At 40.5% G+C, this 21,610-nt stretch overlaps 1 protein-coding gene across 1 annotated transcript in view; it reads right to left on the reverse strand.

The window, feature by feature from the left end:
- SORCS3 (sortilin related VPS10 domain containing receptor 3) overlaps window positions 1–21,610 on the reverse strand; it is a 279,845-nt gene that overhangs the window by 122,872 nt on the left and 135,363 nt on the right. Inside the window, exon 5 of the mRNA XM_035547545.1 lies at window positions 9,378–9,536. Coding sequence (XP_035403438.1) covers window positions 9,378–9,536 — 159 coding nt within the window. The remainder of the gene's footprint in view (window positions 1–9,377; window positions 9,537–21,610) is intronic.

Raw genomic sequence — 21,610 nt, forward strand, 5'->3', positions numbered from 1 at the left:
ATCTCACTCCACTGAAGCAGCCTAGTAGGTAACTCACATCTACATAAATGAATCACAACATAGAACAACAAAAGACTTGGAATTCCATCTTTACTTTGTTCCCTCCTCCAGGGCAGCAAATCAATGTAGGCCATAGGTGTGATAGCAGGAACAGAGAAGCTTAATGCTTCTTGTTGCTTTGATGACATTGGAAGCATATCCCCATGTAACCCATTTTCCACAAACCCAGTCATCAGGGTTGGTCTCACAGCCCTTACTCTCAGGTATCTGTAAGGCAAATATTTACATCTCAGCAATGTGAGTAACTTCCTTGGCAGTCACAGTTGAACCCTAGTAAGTCCACTTTAGCCCAAGGTACCTCATTCTACAATAGTTACCTACATTTAGTCCCAGAAGTCAATCAACATCATCCAGTAGACCACCAACTACTATCGCAGCCTAGTCATCCAATTCAGGTGTACATTGCTACATTTCAGATCTCTGCAGTGAGGTAAAAATAAATAATGTCCTCCGGTGTTCTTATTCTTCTACCTTCTCCATTACCTCATATTTATTTCTATTTTCTATATTTATAACCACCCTTTGCCACACTTAGGCTCCAGATAAAAATCAATGTATAGACATGATTTAGCATGGCCCAGGAATAAAACACTGGATCTTTGCTCTGTTATACAATAAACCAGGTTTCTTCAGCAGCAGAGTACATTTAAGCATTGAATGTGTCTCACTCCATTTATCTCTATATTTTCCTCCTCCAAGTAAAACCTGTTCATGAAGTATCTATAACATAAATAAAATGCAATAGGAAAGTCTGTTCTAGCTAAATCAAGTTTCAGAAGCAGTTACTTTCTTTTTGCCACCACAAATCATCACAAGCCCAAAGTTCACTATTTTGCTAGGACAAAATTCATTGGGCATTTCTGAAGTGGAGCCAATGCTGCATAATTTAATTTCTCATCTCCTATTAAAACTGCCAGGCTTACCATAATCAGAATGATAAATGCAGAGTCATAAGTCTTCTTTCCAACAGTAATGCCCATCAATACTTCAAACGCAAACAATAGTGACATTTGACTTCATAAAAATTACCTGGTGCACCAACAACACTTAATTAAATCATTTAAAAACTGCTTTTGTTACATTTAATGAATGATATATTATACTGCAATGAAACATGCAGCAATACAAATACTTCACAATGCTAACAATTAAGGCTCACTTCACTTATGGCAATTGACAACACAAGTGCTCCTCACTTCATTCAGTTTGTGCATTCCAAATGAACTGGTTAGCAAAAAGGGTGCTTCTTTGCTAATGAGTTTTGTAATCAAGGCATCTATTTTAATTTCAAATTGGCTAGATTGGGGGAAATTGCTGAACTAAATGACTGGTTCTAATTAGGATTATAAAAATATTCATCATGCAGTAGAATTAGCACAAGGTCTTGATTTCCCTATATTTGCATATAGCTTTAGTTTAAGAGTGGAAAAAAAACTCCTGATAAATTGTCTTCCTTCTAATGAATTGAACAAACACTATATCTGTTTTAGTCATCCTTTCATTTAAAGGCACTGATACATATTCATGATTTGTAAATGAAGTTAAGTGATTTCGATTCTTCAGTTCATTACCATATTGAAGAAGAAACTTCCATAAATTGCCTTTAAATATTCCCAATCTCAAGGGTTTAGTGCCTAAAAAAAATTTTTAAAAAAATCCAACTTCACTAACATTTCAGTTTATCTGTTTGATGGAGTTCTGCCTGCCTGGGAGAGCTTCTGGCAGGTGGCTTGTCCAGCAAAGGACACATGATGTGTTTGTGGAACCTGATGTTCTCAGAAGAGCATTCAAAAGGCAGAGAGATGAAAGGCGTATTTGTGGTTAAGTCATGGGAACAGGACTCAATCTGGATTCAGTTTCTGACTTTGTTATAGCCCTTGGTGGTAGTTAGGCAATGAAACACTTTAATGACCTGTGCCTGAATACACTATCGACTCTCTGGGGACAATGCTTTGTCTGTCAGCTTTATGTTTAATTGCAGGCTCTCTGGGGCAGGGATTGCTTTACTATGAATGTGTAATACAACGGATCAGTCAGTGCGGTAGGAATTTCTAAGAGCAGTTACTGTAACGAGACTTGTGTTAAACATGAAACACTAAGTGTTCCTCTACGGCACAGCAACATACATTATTTCATTCCTCAGTATGATAGGCCTGTAGAAGTAATTGTGATTATGGCAGTTTCCTCAATTCTTTCTCCTCTGGGTGAAAAGAAGAATGCAGTATGTGTGTCTCCAGCTTCATGCCACAGGGTGCTCAAATGCCAGTGTGATGGGCACAAAATAAATTGGAGCACTGAGTATTGCAGTTATAGCACTGGAACCACAGCCGTTGTGCTCTTCAGATGTCAATGAGTCAAGCTGAGAAATTAGCACCGGTGTGCACTCTCACCTCACACAGTGAAATGGTGATTCTACCAAGGGTTCATGCGGGAGCAGAAAGAGCTTTTTTACCTTGTTAAATATAATGTTCACATCTTGCTAAGAAAAGCTGAGTTTTACCCAAGAGGTTCAGTCTTGAGTCACCGCTGATAAAAGGAGAGGTTGTTCACACCCTGACAACTACACTTACATCTAAATTTCAGGACCAGGATTGCTGCTGAGGACCAGGTGACAGTTGTCAGTGCCTGCTGATTTATATCAAAATGCCATGTGGGGCAGTCACCAGCCCATCTTTTCTCATCATCTCCACACCTCAGTTCCTGAGGAAAGAAAACCTGAAGGCCTGAGCTAGAGTCGCATCTGAGTTCAGACATGCAGCAGCACACACAGCTTAATCTCAGCACAGCCGCATCGTGAAACCATTATCACAGAAACATACAGTCCAGAATTAGGCTCTCCAACTTCAAGTGCAATATTCTCACCTGAACACAACCCTGAAGTCCCTACGCACCTAAATTTTTGTGAGGCAAAGAAAAAAATATAAATAAATAAATAAATAAATGAAGACCAGGGGTTGGAGCACTTACTAGAAATAAAGGAGAATACAACCCCCAAGACTCTGTGCTAGTGAAGCTGAGCAGAACAGGTGGAGGGGGAGTGAAGCTCGAAACCCTGCAGCACAGGCACCCCCTGACACACAGGGACCAAGGGTGTCCTTCAGAAGGATTGAGGCCTCTCACTGTCCCAGCTCACTGAACTACTGTGACGGGGAAGGAGGACATAAATTGTCTTACTCTCTGTGTGTATAAATTTTGACTTAATTTCTTTATATGCCTCCACAAAATGGCTTCCCACAAGGAATTCCAGGGCAAGATGGATGACTGCCTGGAAGAAGTCGTCTAAATTTCAGGAAGAACATGAATCCAGGTTTGCCTTCCTCTCAGCATGTCCCACTGGATTTCTTTGGCAGCTCCCTACCCAGCTGGACACTGGAAAAAAACAAAACCAAACAACACGCACACACACTGCCTTACTGCCCTGTGCTGTACTGGGAGCCTGGGATCAAACTCCAGGAGTGAATTTCACCTGGCAGCAGGGAGGCACTGCCTTTGTGGCTCTAGCTCTGTGTGTCTGGGCGATTAAAACTTTCCCACGTAGTTGCAGTGCTATCTGGGATTCCCTTTGATAAATTCAGCAGTGTCTAATCGAGATAGTCAGGGCTCTGACATGTATCACTGTTAATTTTTTAGATCATAACTCGCTACATCTCCAACACTGAGGACATCTCCCCAGCCAGACCTGATACTGTGTACCAGATGCAATTTGGTGATACAGCCGTGTGTTATCTTGCACATTTTATCACTTCGTTCAAAGTGATATTAAGACACCCCCTTCCTTTTGTTCACTTCTTCCTGAAGACTAAGCACTATGGAGAGAGAAGTCATTGCTTGCCAAACTCCTTGTTTATCCAGTTCTCCCAAATTCATAATGGTGTAGCTGAGGAATTTAAGATGGTATGATATTGAACTATTCAGTCTCCCACCTCTTCCCAATCACCTTTTGGTCCGTAAAAGACAGGGAGAAGTGCATCACTTTGCATAGATTTCTTCTCTTAACAATAGTGATTTGAAATGCTCTAAATCTCTCTCCTAATTCTCTAGCCTGTTCTCGTTTTTTTAATTCTTTTAAATAAATATTCATGCAAGAGGGCTGTGCATGCTGCTGTGAAAGAAGATTCAAAGTCATTCTGAATTAAGTTCCACAAGCTGGAAACTCCCCTCCATTTCCACCTCCAGACTGATTCATTCCCCAAAAGGGTATGTGAGGTAGAAAAGTTGAGGCTATTGAGAAATAATTGGTTCCTTGAATAGGTGAGACAAATTAGGAAGCACTTGAAATACTAGGATTAGAAATATTAGCATGACCACTTTTCATCAAGAGATGATTCAGAAAGACAACCTGGGTGTTCCAAGTTCTTAAAAAGCTAGGTAAAGGAGAGACTGGATTCACAACCAAATGGGGCCACTTCAAAATCTACATCCGCAGCCACTCTGAACATTAGCAATGAAAACTATAGCTCACGTCTAGACTGATGGACCCTGAGCTTCCACACCAATCCATAAAGCAGTGTCCAATGCCTTCCAAAAGTGATTAGCAACCTTTTTTCACATACCCTCCTTCCCATCACACCTTGATACAAGGATCATTTCAAATGACTACCTACATACTTTTCTGCAAAAACATGAAAATTTGAGGATGAAATCCCATTTTCCCTTTGTATTGGGGTGTATATATATATAAATGCCAACACAGGCACCACTTGTGAGACCAAGCCTGACTCACAGAAAAACTGACCATAATGTTTACACAGTGCCCACTTTCTGCCAAGGGCCACAGGCTGCCATTAACAGAACCAACCCATGCGCACATCAGGTTGCACTACTGTACCAATAAAGCAGACACACAAAGCTTTGGGAAGATACCCAAGATGGGTATGGCACTCCACCTCTTAAAGAAGAGGAAATTCATTTTTGGACATAAGATTTCTGTAAGTCCTAGCTTGACTTTTAAACCAGGTTCATGTGAGACTGGCAGCAGAAGTCCGAGCATAGGTAAAAAAACAGATCTGTGTAATGAATAAGCTAAGGGAGCAGGATTATTTGCAAGAACATTACAGAAGAAAAGGTAAAAAGATCAATAAGTCAATCTGCAGAGCATCTGCTGTGCCTGAACATCAAGGCTGAGAGTAAAAGAGAGCACCAGCAGGAGAAGTTGCAAGCATAAACTTATGATCAAAATCACACATAATAGTGGCATAACAGTGACTTGCTGGGAAAATTCACAACTAGAGTATTAACGCAGACAGGCATCACTTGCTCAGGAAAGGGAAGAAAAGCCTTATAAATCATAGATACATACACGTGTTCTGAGGTTCCAGGGCATTCTCCTAAGCAAGTTAAAAAGACTGTAGGAAGAAACTGTTTGGTGGGTTAAAAAAAAAAAAAACAAACAACAACAACGTGACAGCACATCCTAGAAACTGTTATGGCTTGGCCATGGTCAAACTGCAGGGGACATGTATTGATTGTGGCTCCACAAGGGTCTCAAAGTTCTCTATTATCCCACTTATTCACAGTGAATACACCTACACTGGCAGAAAACACCGATTTGGAAGGGACAAGTAAGTCTACTAGAGGACTGAATTCAAGATGTAGGTTTGTTTTCTTTTAATGTGTTTGTTTTTTTTTTTTTTTTTAATCAACTAGAAAAATAGCCTAATATTGTCGTCCAATGTATAAAAGTTCACTAGAAATAGGAAGGTCTGCTTAGAACATAAAACTGATTAAAAAAGAGGTTTGAATTACTGCAGTGGAACTGTAGGTGAGAATACATCAAGAACATTTTCCAGCAGAAAGGTCCAAAATATTGAATAATTTTATTTCACACAAAAGCATGAATATTGTTTTCTATTTTTATACACAGAAAATTTTAAAACCTTCTGATCTGGGCAGCAACCCATAGATTTTTAGTAGGGTGCTAGCTGTTGATTTTTCATTATATTGTATGTAACAACATACTAGGGGAAATGCATTTTCAGACTCATTCTATTGAATTTCCAAGTTGACCGTTGCTTGCTTACAACACCATATTATTTTAAACTGAAATAAAAATAACATAAATATTAATCTGAAACCTATTTTTAATCTGCAAAGTGAAATGAAATTTACAAGTTTGTTTACACATTCATGAGAGGACGGATTAGATCTTCCCTTAATAGTTCCTACCGCTGGGAGTCAAAATGTATGCATTTGATTTGTTTTCAGACTTATTTGCATGTTTAAATCCGTCTCCAAAACAAACACTACAAACAGACCTTAAAGGTCACACATACTTTTAAAGCTTAGAGAGGTGGGGGATTATGGTCTCCTGCTGTCCACTGACTTTCACCAGCACCTTCGTGGTCACACTATCTGTAGTTGAGTATTAGCAGCAGGTTCCAGCCTAATGATAAACTTTATATTTTACTGACCTTGCATGCACTTAAATCAAAAGGTACCTGTACTGTTCCCAGCAACAGGTTGCCCCTGGAAGTAAGAGATGTGTTTCGGTGCAGGTGAACCCCCATGACCTGGATACACAAAGTAAGAAAGCAAGCACTTTTTGACCCATCACCACCTAGTCTGTGCCAGACAACCTCATGCTGCCTCACAGGAAAATGGGCACAAAAGCAAATGACAGTGAAGGATAAGAAGAACCAGGCTGCAATCAGAGAATGAGCCCCTGACAACAGCATGACCTCTTTGGGTATCCTTCTTGCAACTTCAGAGCACTACTGCAGCCGCTCTGGCCACATATTTTAGGAGCTCCCAATATCTTTCTTCTGCTCAGAAGCAGAGAGGTGAAGTGATTGTTGCCACTGGCAAGACCCCGTTATCATAGCTAAGAGAGAGGGCATGGCACAGCAGTGTGGGAAGGTGTGAGATCCAGATTTGGCTTCCAAAGATCAAGAGAGCAGCACAGCCACAACCACCATACGGAGATGCACAAGACCTTGACAAAGCTACTTAAAGATTTAGAATTTTTAACCTAAAAGTCACTTTCTTCTCGTCATTGGTCTAACCCCCATCTAGCAGGTCACGGCTGACCTCCAGTTCCCACTCACCTGTGGCAGTACTCCTGTTTCCAGACAGACTGGAATGTTTAACAGCGGCCTCTCAGATGACTTCAGTCTGGAGTCTTCACACAGTAACCACTACCACAATCTATAGAACTGCCTTTGCACTCTAACAGCGTTGTCCATATCCCAATATCAACCGTAACTCTGTAACTGCAATAAAGCTGCATGATCTGAGTTAGGGTGACAATTCCTTGACAGTTCCTTCTAAGCCAAGATGCAGGCTTGTACCTGGGTTATGTTAAGCAAACACTTCAACTGAGAAAAGCACTGCCTCCTTGGTTGTTCTCAAAGATCAGCATCAAGACAGCACTTGGCATCATCTTTCTGAACACCGAAGAAAAGCACCATGAGTGGGTCTTGAATACAAAGGCAGACAAAAATGTAAAGTCTGCAGTTCCCATTGCTTCATTTCCATTTGACCAACAAGCAGCAGACCACCTTTGCCTCCTCTGTGCTCTTACACGGTAGATAAATATGTTCATTTCCTGGGATAAAAGGCTAGCATCCTCAGGGAGTTTCTAATTTGCATTTCATTTTCCTTGGCTCTCTTCTGAGCCGATGAGAACAGCAGAGGTGGACTACACTCTGCAGATATCATTAGTTTGGAGGAGCAGGAGCAAAAATACTCCTGAGCCATTACCGCAGTACTGGACCAGGAGAGCATAATTAACACCTCACATGCTAGCAGATGTGCATGCTTTGTATTTGATTTCTCTTTCCATTGGCTAACATGTCATAAAAAGGCCACAAAGCACTGGAAATAGAACTATAGCACTTCAACTCATGAGCAGACACTTCACATTCACTACAGCTGGACCTCGTTGCAAACACAAACTCAGCATGTCCTATCTGGCTTCTCACATCCATGTGTACCTCACCAGATGTCTGTTTCTTTCAGGGCTGTCTTTGTACGAACACCAGTACCATTTTTAGTTTTTTAATCTCCTGTTTAAAAGTGGCATCAAACAATTCCATGACATCAAACAAATAGATTGGTCTTTCTAGCTTCCTTCAGAATCCCTGTCACAATGAACATCTGAGTGCACAAAGCTATTTGACATTTGACTAACTCCTTCTTGCAGTAAGTATTTGATACTATGAAAGGAGTTTATTTACAATAGCTTTGTGCTTGCAAATGTCACTCAAGCATCATCAGTAGCACAGCAGCAAACCACCTGGTGCCTGCCATAGCATTCTATTTACAAGGGGATGGAAAGGTTACATTGGGAAGTACAGCAGTAGTAGATTATTTGATTGTACTCTCAATAACTACTTGGATAAAGATTTGTGGTAGCCTTTCATACGAAATGCTGTAAAATACCAGAGGCATGAAATTTTTGGAGTACTGTCCTACAGCAGGGATATGAGACTGCCTATTTTTAAAAACCTCCCAAATAATTGTAGGAATTGAAAGTCCAACCCAGAACACACACACACTTGACAGATTAATGCAAAAAACTTAAAGTGTATCTTCAGCACATTTTTACTTTCCACTGTCTACAGATGACAGAAATGGAAGAGAGGAAAGAGAAAAGCTTGACAAGCTTTAAGGCTTCTAAAATTTGTAACTTGATAATCCAGTCTATGTCTTAGCTTTGTGCTGAAGTGGGGACCACTGTTCCAGAGGTGGAGCACACACTCTATAGCCTGATTTACAAGTCATTCTCTACCTGCATTGCTCAGGGTCTTTCAAGACAGATGAGTGCTACATAAGAGCAGACTTGTTAAGGACAAAGCAGCAGACTTAAGAGTTGTCTCACTAACAAAAGCACTGCGAAGTGACTTAAAGAGTTGCACAGCAGAATCCATCTGTTGCTGATCACTGATATCCAGATTAACCAACTTGAGTTGGCAAGCAGAACGAGCATCCCTTCGTGCACAGCAGGCAGCTGTTATGAACTGACTCAGTCTCAGAGTGCTCAGTGCTCAGAGACAGCTCAGCTGTCACTAAGACCTACAAACCAGATTTTTTAGAGCAGATTCACATCATGTCAAATGTCAGATTCTTTTCTTTTTTCGTACCGTTACCACTACTGACATTTCCATACCCATCACAATCACTGTCCACAGCTGACAAGCCCACTCCCTCCAGTCAACTTGCTCTGTCACCAGATGGGTTTTGAACACACCTAAAACTGCAAGGTGAGAGCAGCAAAGCACGCCGTAATTTCTTCACCATCTCTGGAAGCACGTGGTTCTAGACACTATCCCTTTAAACACCAGGCTCAAGAACCATTGATATAGAAATCAATTGCTCACCTTTTGATCCAGACTATAGGCCAAGATCCACTCCTCCTGCTTGGGGTGGAAGAGCAGACTCTGGATATAGAAGTTCAGACGGTACTTCTGGTACGTAGCCCCTTCATCAGAGCTGATGAGAATGCTGCTCTCAATCTCTGGATCACTAAGAAGCATGATCTAAATATGAAAATAGAGAAAATACAGTGTTAATGGAAAAGTAAAATTGAACTTAATTTTAAAAGTGAGATCATACAGCACTGGTTCCTGCTGGACGTATTCAGAACATTGTTCAACAGTATTAATGGCCCATAAGATTTCCCAAATAGTTTGTAGTTTTGGCATTTGGTTTCTGTTCTGTTTACTGATTCATTCAGTGATTCTGTAATTTCATTTTATTTTCGTCCAAATAAATTCAGAAAGCCCAACAGTAATGAAAAATGTTATGTTGACATTCAAGCTGATTTTGGTTGGACAGAGCAACTTTAGAGTGCCACATCAGGCTTTTCCTCGTGTTTTCCAGTTTATCACCTCCCTCCACAAACGTGGAAATCTCTCTCCAAAAGCACACAACAGGGCACTCCTGAGATTTCAAGCTCATTATCTGGCAGATTGCAGAGCTATGAATGAGAGCATCAGCTCACTGGAAACAGAATGCCTACCTGGGTCAGCTGCTGGCACCTGAAATTAGTCCACATGTATATGTGCAAACACTGCTACATGATCTCACACATTATGCTCCCAATCTATACAGTAGGAGATAGTCATTCACTCAACGAACATATAATTTTCCCCAAGCACAGGAAAGTGTTTGACCTCAATTTGTACAAGGAGGAAAATGCTTTTGTGCCTCTGATTTTAATTAGAAAATTATTAGCAATATTTTAGAATGGGTTGATTCCACTTTATCAGGTGCCATGCTCTATGTAAATGTTATCAAGAAAAATGTTGTGGAAACATTAACACCATCTTATTAACATCTGGAGAAAACGACATCACATTAAAGCAAATGCCAACACCATAAAATAAAGGCAAACAGTGGGAAATAAATTAGAGCTGTGCTAAACACAGCAGGTTATTGATACACTAGCTGAATCAAATATAGAAACTGCCTTTCAACAGCAGAACACATCCAGGAGCTGCCTTTTTTAGCTGTGAAATGATCAGCTAACTGCAATTCAAGGCAGTTTTGTTCCATTTGCATGTCCAAGTAAACTTTTCTTATCCAGCTTCACAGAGCTCCAACCTCAAGATTATGATAGGGAGAAATATTAATTTTGACAGCAGCTATTTAATTACAGAAAATCAGTTAAAAGGAATGGTAAAACCCTTAGTATATTAGACCCTGGTCAACAAAAAAAAAAAAAAAGCACATTTTTAATCTTAAGTACTGCATTAAGAAGGGAAAGTGAATATAATGTAAATTGTTTCTGATCCTTTCCATTAAGGAATGAGAAGGGCCTTTAAAATTAGAGCTGAATGTTGTTCCTAAGGAGAAGCCACCTGTATGAATCCAGCCTGAGCTCACAGCTCCTTCAACACCTCTCACAAAGACTCCTTACCAGCCTCACAGTACAATCCCCACCTGTTCCCACAGCAAACTGCAAGGCCTGAAGAGTGCACTGCACTGTGCTCTGCTGCACAGCGTGGGCAATGGGAACCATCCCCACAGGAGACCAACTGCATGGCAATAAGTCTTAAGAACAGGTCCTCAAGGCCACCACCTGGAAGGAAGTTTGATACTTTTCTTCTACCTACACAAAACAAAATATGTATTTTATTTTGCTCCAGAGAAGAAAGATCTCTCCAGTATTTTAAGATATTTTTCTGTCACTGGTGACTTAGACTTCAACGGCATTTTGTCCCCCCAAATATACCCATGTACATCTAAAGTACGTTGCCTGTGCCAGACAGAACGGTAACATTAGTAAAAATTGTATGCATCTGCAGAAAGGAAAAAGGATGCAAGACTGCCAAGTATAGAAGCTATTCCAGAGAGATCTTACATTTAAAGAGAGGATAGTTTGGGATAAGATTTTCCACCTATTGTCACAAAAGGTTACAAAATTATTAATGCTGTATGATAAAAGGTCACTGTTAGCTGTCCCTATGCTCCTTAACCAAGGGCAGAACTCTACATACCTGACAGAGTACAGACACAAAGCATCCACACACGATCTGCAACACGTATGTGGACAGTTCAAAAAATGGGTCAGAGGAGATAGAAAGGTGATGTTTCCACCAGATGGTTCACAAAACCAGGCAAATAGTTCCCCTGGAAGCATCATGGTGGTTGCAAGATTAAATAATAAAACCACCAAGACAGGAAAATTAACAGCCAACCTTACTGAAGGATTAAATGGAAAGCCGGAATAGATCAACTACAGTTGGATCTTGTAAGTGCAATCACATCAGTCACCCACCACTCCTCACCTGGTGCTGATACCAACCCTGCAAAAGACTCCTCCAGTGTTTCCAAATGGAGGAAAAAAAAAAAAAAAAAAACACACCCAACATCTCTGTTAGCATTCATTTCTCCAGGCAAGGCTGATCCAACACAAAGAAAGAAAGGAGGTGGATCCAACACAAAGAAAGGAAGAACAGGAGGCTCAAAGTAGGAAAAAAAGAAAGAAAAAAAGGCCATGTTCATGCAGCTAGGACTGGTCCCCACTTTTGTTGCGTTTGGCAAAAGTATTGGCAAGCAAGAAGAGTGGGCTTTACTTTATTATTGCTTGTCTTTTTTCTGCTGAAAGCTGGGGGGATGGGACAACTTTTGGAAGGGGAAATAATAGGACATTTGTCAAAGGCCTGAAACTGTCACTTCTCATTATGGGACCAGGGCGAAGGATACACCCCAGAAGAGATTTAGATTAATCACTTTTCGTTAAGAGCCAATAAACAAACTCCAGTCAGAACGAGCATTGCTGCCAGCACCCTGTGTTGCCATTTATAATTGCCATAAGGAACAGCAAAGGAGCACCAGAGAGTTGTCAAATGTAATTTATAGTTTTTTAAGATCTAATCATTTTCTATAATATTAAATTAAATGGCAGCCTTTATTAAAAAGGAAATTACATTTCACCTTGCTACACTGTAGAATATATGCACACACAAAAAGTATTTTAATATATTAATAATCCTATATGTATACAAAGTATTATTTTCAGTTGCTGTCCTCTCTAGTTTAAGCAGACAGGAGATGGGGTGGCATGACTGATTACTTTGAAGGGGAAGTCCTTGAAAACATATTTGAGATGAGATGGTTTGTACTACACGGGATTTCCTCTAGAGCCTATAGTCTGGCCTCCAAAGTTCAGTAAGGAATGAATGACAAGAACTAGACAAAACAAAACAAAAATCAGACTGAACTTCGGGTAGCTCCTTAGGACGTGAACTCAAAGGAAGAGAGCTGCCTGGTATATGGTACATCTCTGTTTAAAGCAGGAGCTCTGAGGACAATGATGACATATACAGAGCTGTTCTGAATGGACTCCAGTTCAGAAGAATACCAGACGCTGGTGAAGGAAGTTCATAAAAGTGATATTCTTTTACCGTGAGAGATTACTTTGCAAGAACAACATAAACTACAATGAGATTTTCAGCACGTGATCAGGAAAAATATCCAGTGAATCAACTGAATCCCTCAAGTGGATTTATCACAAGAAATAAGCACAGGTTGCAGTCAGAAAGAACAAGGAAGGGAGGTGTCATGCCTATACCTGCCACAGCATATTTGGTGCGGAAATCAGAGAAGTAGTGAAGAGCCACTGGTATTTGCTGGAGAACATGTAGGACCCTTAAAGAGGCTGTGAAAGAATGCCAAATTGGGGACGAAGGAAAGTGACACCACATCACAAACCCATTCAATTGAAATGACCACTAAAAGGGCTGAGATAATAAAACTAAGGCAGGATTCGTAACTAAGAATATGAGTTCCTGCTATTCTGATTAAAATCCCAGCTGTGACACTGGGCTAATACCTTCCTCAGCCCTGGTTTCACACAGGGTATATCCAGGTGGTTGAATCAATATGGTATCACACTCCTCTTCCTCTGCCCCGAGCTAACCAGGCACAAGATGACTTTGACCTGGAATATTGAACCACACCAGTAAGGAGCTAGCACACATCTCACCAGCACAACGCTACGCTGAGCCCAGACTACTGGCTTGGAGCTATTAGAAGCCTGAGCTTGTATCTGCCTGAATCTGTCTACCATCACTAGGCTGAAGACTGCCCTACAGCTTGGCACTCAGCCCTTCGCCCAGCTCCCTTCCCTGCTCTGCCTTCACTCTAAAGGCCTGCTTGGCACATCACCTCTATCCTTCTCCTTCAGCACACAGTGCACAGGAACAACCACCCCCAACCCTTCATCACGTTACCTGTATATAAAGCATCAGATTCAAATGCTTTACCACCACTCTTGCTCCCTGGTTCTGTTGTCCCAACGCAACAGAGATCCATTTTGGATACAGCTGAACCATTTAATAAACTACCTCTGGACAAAAACTTAAAACAACATGTCACATAAAAGGCATTTTTATTAATATTAGTTTTCATTAAATCCTTTTATTTTTGCCAACCAACATAAATTTTGATTTTAAATTACCACTGTGCATCTCTTTAAATCAGCATGGAGAAGTTTTATAGGTACAATATCTGCAGCAATAGTATCACTGAGCTACATCAGCAGGAAGCCTCCCAGTAAGTGAATAAAGAAGACAGGTTCAAAATAAATGACTTTTGTTCCCAGAAATAAGTAGATAGCATTAAACCATTATGTACTGCCTTCTGATTTTCCTCTTCTCTTTTTAATGTGCTTTTAATATGTGGGCCTTTTCAGAGTTTCTAGTCACATTTTCATTTCCCTATAGAAAGCGCTATTCTAAAAAGAAATAAACAAAACAGCTTTTTTTTTAAAAAAAAAAAAGTCCACCTACAAACCACCCAACCCTCCATAGCTACAAAAGAATCCCAGGTCCTTAGCGGTATGTTAGCAATTTGCTTTGGATCTCTGCATTGTTCTCTTCTGCAACTGAGAAAGTAGTTCTGCCACAAACACCACTGCAAAAGCTGAAACTCCAGGTTTCCTCTTCACACCTTCATTGTGATTTCTCTATTGAAAGTGCTCAGCTTACACTTTTTTTCTTCTGCTTTCCCATTTTGATTTAAAACATTTAAATGATTGTATGATCCCACGGGACTTCCAGAGGTAAAACTACTCCCAGAAGTTCCATATGAGTTTTGTGTTTAAAAAGCCAGAAAGTTTTAACACTTTAAGCTAAAATGCCAGTTCAAACGGAGAACTTTTCTTTTGTTTGGACTTATTAAGCCATTTCCTTTTTTTTTCTTTTTTGAAACAAAAAAAAATCTAATGATATTTAAAGGCTTAAAGATATAAAAATCATTTTCTTTCTTCAAAACATCAATTCATCACAAGTGTTCAATGTGAAAGGTCTGGAAATTTCTTATGGGAAAACTAACTTTACTACTGAAGCACTTTAGATTAAAGGTTGACTGTCTGAAAATTCTTACTAAAAACCTGTTGGTTGTTCATTCTTTTCCCATTCTTCTTCTCCTACATCATTACTCCAATTTACTTGTCCTGCATGCTACATTACGCTCACAGAGGTTTATATCCAACTACAACATTTTTAGACCATAGCTACGAAGCATACCTGATACCTTTCTACGCCAGTACCACAGAGGACAGACATAACTCACAGCAAACAATCTCATCCTTCTTTCTTTCCCCAACATGTCAGTTCAACTAGAAAACTTTTGTTTAACCAAATCAGCCCAAATCCTTCTGAGACAAAAATGTATTGGTGTCACAAATACTTGTCTACTTACCAGAAAATATATCACCCATAAAAATCAGCACTTAGCTTAAAAAAAATAAAAAATAAAAATAAAAATAAAACACGTTCCATAACTGTGGACTGGTTTAGAATGCGCACACAAACTTCATACAAAATTTTTATAGAAAATCTTCAGAAAGTACTACATACCTGCTCACCGTCCTGTAGATATACTGAGAAAAGGAAGCAAAAGAAAGCAAAAGGAAGCCAACCTCTACTTTCCAATCACCAAAACCAGCATATCACGGAAGATGGGAGATGTCAATGACAAAAATCTGCTCTAGAGAGAAGACCTATTTACATAAGTAAAGCAAAAAAGAAATCTTCCCTCAAGCTCTAGCACAATGTGCCAGCCCTGTTTGGAGGGTGGCATGCACATGGATGAGAAGGTCCTCAGCTCTCATACCCACCTCATTCTTTAGCCATCAACAGCTCTGATGAGAGGGACACCTGTTCTCTCAAAAGCCAGATAAGACAGCTATGAGAAGGGCAACAGCATCCACATAATAATTATCTTTGAGTCCAAGAAGATTAGAGTCTTTGCAATCCCTTGCGCTTGGTCTAGATTCAGATTTTGAATTCCTGCTCACTTCACATGGCTCAAAAACTTCCTTAAAGTTAAGGACAACCTATGGGCATCAGTCAAGCAGTAAAGATGCACTGAGCTTTCATGAGAGATGAATTGCCTGGACCTAACCTGTTTCAACTTCTTGTAACTTCACTTCTTATTGCCTGAAATTTAACATTAATAACGGATTTAATTAATGAATATAGCACCAGATTACCATCTCTCAGAACCATAACGCTGTAATCTTAAAGGATGAAGTGCACTGCTCTCACTTTATAAGGGTTTATGAAGCATGTGTTATAAAAGTACCTCAACCATAAGGCTTTTACACCTTGGCACTCACTTCAATACAATCCCATAAAATCCAAGCAATCTTTAAGTGTTAAAGGTGACTTTCACTACTGTATTTATTATTGGATAATGAAAAATGAGTCAGACACCCATAGAAAACTGAGCAATGAAATAGAGTTTCCTGAGAGTTTTACATTGGGTCTGCATTATATGAACTGTGACCAAAGAACCAAATGGCCCTCTCAAGACCTTTCAGGCACTTCATGCTAACCTCTCTCCAGAACTTCCTTCCCATCAGGACTTATGACTGATATTTTACTCTGTAGAATTCCATTGCTCATCACTGAACTTTCCAGATGTCAACAGCTGTTTCTGGGTGAATCTAACTCCTAAGAAGACTATTTTCCATGGACTCTTCGTGCTGTGCTGGAGACTACAGCTGTGGACTACAGTAAGTTGATTTGAGAAGACAGCACAAATCTGACACAGAGATGGGGGTCCCATCTTCAGGTTCCCCATCTTTCCAACACTGAGATAGAAAGATGAAAGTATATCTTGCTGTTCAACTACGTGCAGGGCCTACGCTGTCTTTGTAGGACATTCTGCCATTTGTAGAATGTATGTTAAAGATAAGCATCATCACAAAGTAGAGGGTAAAAAGCTACAAAAGCAATCGTTATTTCTTTTTACCCTAAAACAGATCTTCCTGCAATACTGGAGCACAAAAGAGGATGCCACTTGGGTGCTTCTTCTTTTTATATGAATATCCTCTTCTGAAATGTAATATGTAATTTTTCTGATATACCTTTGTTACACACTCATTTAGACAACCCACCTTCAAAACTGAGAGTTAGCAAGTTTCGTAAGTTACTTCCCAACAATATTCTGCCTAGATATCAAAAGCATTTTTGTCAATGAGGAACAATGTGAGCATAAAACTGCTATGCAAGCAGTACTCCAGGATCAAGCACACAAACCCCAGGTTCACTGTTACGCTGAACAGTCCCTCAGCAGAACCCTGATACTGTCAGAAATAAAACTAAGAATAACTACAGCCAATTAACATATGCCTTGACTGGACAGAACTTGGGACCAGTAGTTCAAGGTAAGTCTGGCCTATGAGGGTGAATAATGTATGTGCATGAGATACTAGTACGACACTCATACACTACATATGAAGTTAGAATATATAGTTCTAGCTTATGCTACATACTGTTGGCTTAGTCAAGGAAGAGTACACATTTCAAATGACAGCATCTCAGCAACTCTTTCATTTCCTTCTTTCAAAGATTAAAAAGGATGAAGATGCCAGAAAGACTTTGAGGAGAGTCTGAGAGCAGTTTTGTGGTAAAAGAGTAATTATCATCCTCCTATCTGAAGATCCACAGGAGTGATATCATCCCAGCACTTACATGATTAACTCTGAGGAAAGAGATTAGCAAAAGCACATCAAATAAGGACCAGCACCACGTTGCTTTCTCTAAGGAAATGCACATCAGCTTAACAGGCTTGTTTGCAGTGAGTAACCCTGGTTAATCTTTCTGACCTCTGTTGTTTTTCATATCTAATTATATCCAGTTTACAATTAATTCAGATTGGTACAAAATTAAACAGTCTCTTGGCATCGCAGCCATACCTGCCTATAATTGCCATACCAAAACAAAACACTTCTACAGAATACCAAGCTCACACACCCCAACCCCTATGGAGAGAAAACTTCATTTAATTACCTCCTCCAGCAGCTGTGCAGGAGCACAGATGCACCTTGCAGGGTGCCCTGAGGATCAGGAGCAAATCTAGGCTAAATTGGATACAGAGCAAGAGCCCCTGAAGGAAAACCACTCTGCCATCCTCTTTGGCAGGTGTGAAAATGAAAACGTATCATGACTCTAAGGCTTGGGCAAAATCAGAGCTGGGAAAAGAACTCAGATACTCTAAGGCTGCTGTCCTAACCCACCCACAATACCAATCCCAGGCTGGATCCTATTTGCATGCATAGGAGCAGGATAAGCCATCATACTAGACCCAACAAAGCAGAACCTCTCATCTTTGTTTTACTGCTAAGCAGGTCAGAACAACATGTCTCTCCATTTTCCCTTGTCTTTTTGGCACTGGACACGTGTACTTTTCACTTTTAATTACCAGGCACAGCAAGCATTTGCTTGTTAAATTTCAGGTGCCAGTGGGGATGGAAGCTATCCAAAAAGCGTGTGTTTGACCTGGCAAAGAGTAACTGATTGGCAACAGTCATGTGCTTGGTTATAAAACCTTTTCATTGTCACAGCAAGGCAGAGTTTACCCAAAGTTAGTTCATCTCATTATACTCTTGTTACAGCTGCACATCCTCAGGGTCCCCACAGCCCATCAGAGCAAAGTCCTTTGACACAATAACCCCACCTTTCTGTTCCTACTCTGATACTGCTTGCTGCTCGTAGAGAGCTCCCATTCAGATTGCCCAAGGCGTTTCCATGTTGCAGTATTTTCATGCATAATGCCCCTCTGTGAACTGCCAAACAATTAGAGGCATCACCACCTATAGCTGGTTTTGTATAGATCCTGTTTGACTACGGCTTCCATGATTGGGCCTGGACAAGAAGTAGAAGAAACCCTAGCTGGTGATTCGAGGCAACAACCAGTGCTTCCATGAGAAAAACAGACAGTAAATCAGGGGACAGATGTAAAGCTTCTGACTTATGTACGCTTTGTTCTCGAGTCTGGTTTTCTTCACAGCACAGCTATACACGATACCTTTTCACTGTTCTCCATTCTACATAGGAAAGCCCTAACTTTTGTAACATCCATCACAGGGCTTTGTGGTTACCAGCTTTTTATACTGGCACAGAACAGCTCTGATCCCAAACTGTGTGCAGAGAAAAAGGAAAAGCGATATTCACTGTTATAATTATATGTTATTTGAGTAAATGCGTGGTTGTGCTATTCTCCGTAGAACTACAAAGTAATTTTCACCATTATGGTAACTTACCATGTAAGCAGAAATAGTTACATAAAATAAAGTTATCAGTAGGGATAGGCTGTGTGCACCAGAACTGCTGGAACTGAGAATACCATTTATATAAAAACACTTCTTTGATTATAGGTCTCACCTGGGAGAACACTTCACATGTGGGAATAAGTTTACTCACAGTAGTTGCCCCATTATAGAAAACAAAGAGATGTGCATGGATAGCTCCTCATGGGGGTAAACTTTTGTAGCCCGTATACAACAATCTATTTAATTTGAGGACAGTAGAGTGTTTCATGACTCTTTAGAAAAATAAAAACTGTATTATGTATCTCCCTTGAGGCCATTAAACATGAATACAATTTTAAATGCATCATTGCTTTTCCGCTGCTTACACACTTTATTTTTCTGCTTTTTAGTCAGATTGCAGAGAGAACACAGACAACAGTCAGCTTTATCAATGTTCACATCCAGATGCTAATGATCTCAATTTACTTACCTAGCATCTATTACCCATGCCACTCACTGTTCTAAATACATTTCTCTTCCTAACATCGCCACACTAGAGAAGAAAGCTGAGGAGGTAGGAGAAGGTCTGTTTTCTGGACAGGAGGTTGAGGCACCCAAAAATTAATGGTTAAAATTACAAAACTTGATGGCATTGCAGTGCTCTGCACAGCAGCACTCAGCCCTAAGCTATTCACTGTGATTACAAACTCTGCCTGGTAAACTCAGCTGCCAGAGATCCTAACATCTGGGAAGGTTCAGGACTGAGAAACAGGATTCACAGCTGCCAGCTCACTCACTGGCTTTCACATTTCTTGTTAGATTTGCAAAAGTAACTTCACAACTTCAACACAACCCTGACACTTTGGTTTAGGAATCAACCATCGCAAGTCAGAAATGTGCCCAAGCTGACTCCACCTTTCCAACCATTTCCAGGTCCTTTCGTTCCATGTCAGATAAGTTGGTTTTTTTTTTTTTTTTCTTGTCAGAAAAAGGATGAACAGATTTTGTTAAAACAGAATTTAAGGGTTGTGGGATCTACTGCAAAGAGCAGCACCAGTCTTTCCTCAGAGACACGAGGACATGGCAAAGAGTTGATTCCCCAGAATTATTAGAAAACTGCAGCCTGAGTTTTCTCCCCTGCCTCTGTGCTCCACTTAGAAAACCTCTATCATCACACTCAGAGTCCACCAACATCTGTTTGTATACAAAGAAACTGGGCATTTGAGGATAGACAGGCCCAAAGGCAACAAACCCTGGCTAGCATAACAAGACACTGAGATGTCCTGAAATGCTTCTCTGAGATCTAGCCCAGCTAAACTCCATGCTGAAGAAAAAAAGTTCCTAAAAACAGCCAAGCAAGGGCTTCCAGGATTCACGGTGCTGCTTGGGGTAACACATTTCACATAGAGTTGATCAGAGATGAAATTAGTTATTGGATTTACACTGTAAAAGGCAGATGTGCATATCTGGGAAGAGCACATTTGAGGAGTACGGATGTGGGAGGGGAGTAACACGTAGTGAAGCCAGAGCTCGATGGATTGCTGAACTCAGTGGCCACAGCACTGTGGTGTTCAGGCACCCCACGTGACAGCACGGCTCTCTTCTGTCTCAGAATATTCTATGATTCTGACCCTGCAGACTCTGCTAGTCTGCTCATTGAAGATTATAATTCACCCAATGACCAACGCTGAATTTCTTGATTCTTCATTTCAGAAAAAAAATGAAATAAAAAGACATTTTACCACAGATTGCTGGGTTTGACGGTTAGGGTTCTGGGGTGCAGTTTGCTCTTTTGTCTTCCTCAAAGCAAAATAACTGTCTCCTGGTGAACCAGCTCTAATCACTGAAGACCAAGGTTACAACATTATTGAGTCTCACAAGGACCCACATGCCCCTTTTCCAAGGGCTGCTCTCCACCCATTCTCTTATTTTTCCTCTTTTTTAATAACAGGACATGCTGACTCATTACTATTGATTGATTACCCCGCTGCCTGGGAAGCACTATTCCCCTCCTCATTAATTCAAAATTACCTCATTTTTCATACTTCATAAATTAATACGTTATTGGAGCTGCAGTAGTAAAGGAGATAGCCCTGTTCCATAGAGGTGTAGGGAGGGTGGAGAAAGGATGGAAGTCTCACAAACTTGCCCTGTGTCAGGATCTGCACCTCAGCCTGCCCTGCTGATGGGCTGGGTACAGGCAGCCCCTATGAGGTGATGCATCCTGACAGTCCTGCTTTGTCCCTGTAAGCAAGGCAGGGCACTATGAAAAGCTGCTAAAAGCCTGCTCTGCTCCACTTCATAAAGCAACGGTCATACTAAGTGACAAAACTGCAGCCTTATTTTAGTGGATATTATAACTTCTGATCTGTCCTTTAACACTTGCTGACTAAATCGGAACAAACTGCCTCTATTAAATACTGTCAGCCAACTCCGGGAAGTCCACATCTAAATGTGGATGCGATCTTTCCAGTTTTACCCCATCTTTATGGCCTCATACCACCCTAAGGCTCCCCTAAGGAGCCCGACTCTAGCAATATGAGGCGAAGAAGGCAGAGAGCAGCA

This window comes from Cygnus atratus, chromosome 7 (assembly GCF_013377495.2).
Source record: "Cygnus atratus isolate AKBS03 ecotype Queensland, Australia chromosome 7, CAtr_DNAZoo_HiC_assembly, whole genome shotgun sequence".
NCBI lineage: Eukaryota > Metazoa > Chordata > Aves > Anseriformes > Anatidae > Cygnus > Cygnus atratus.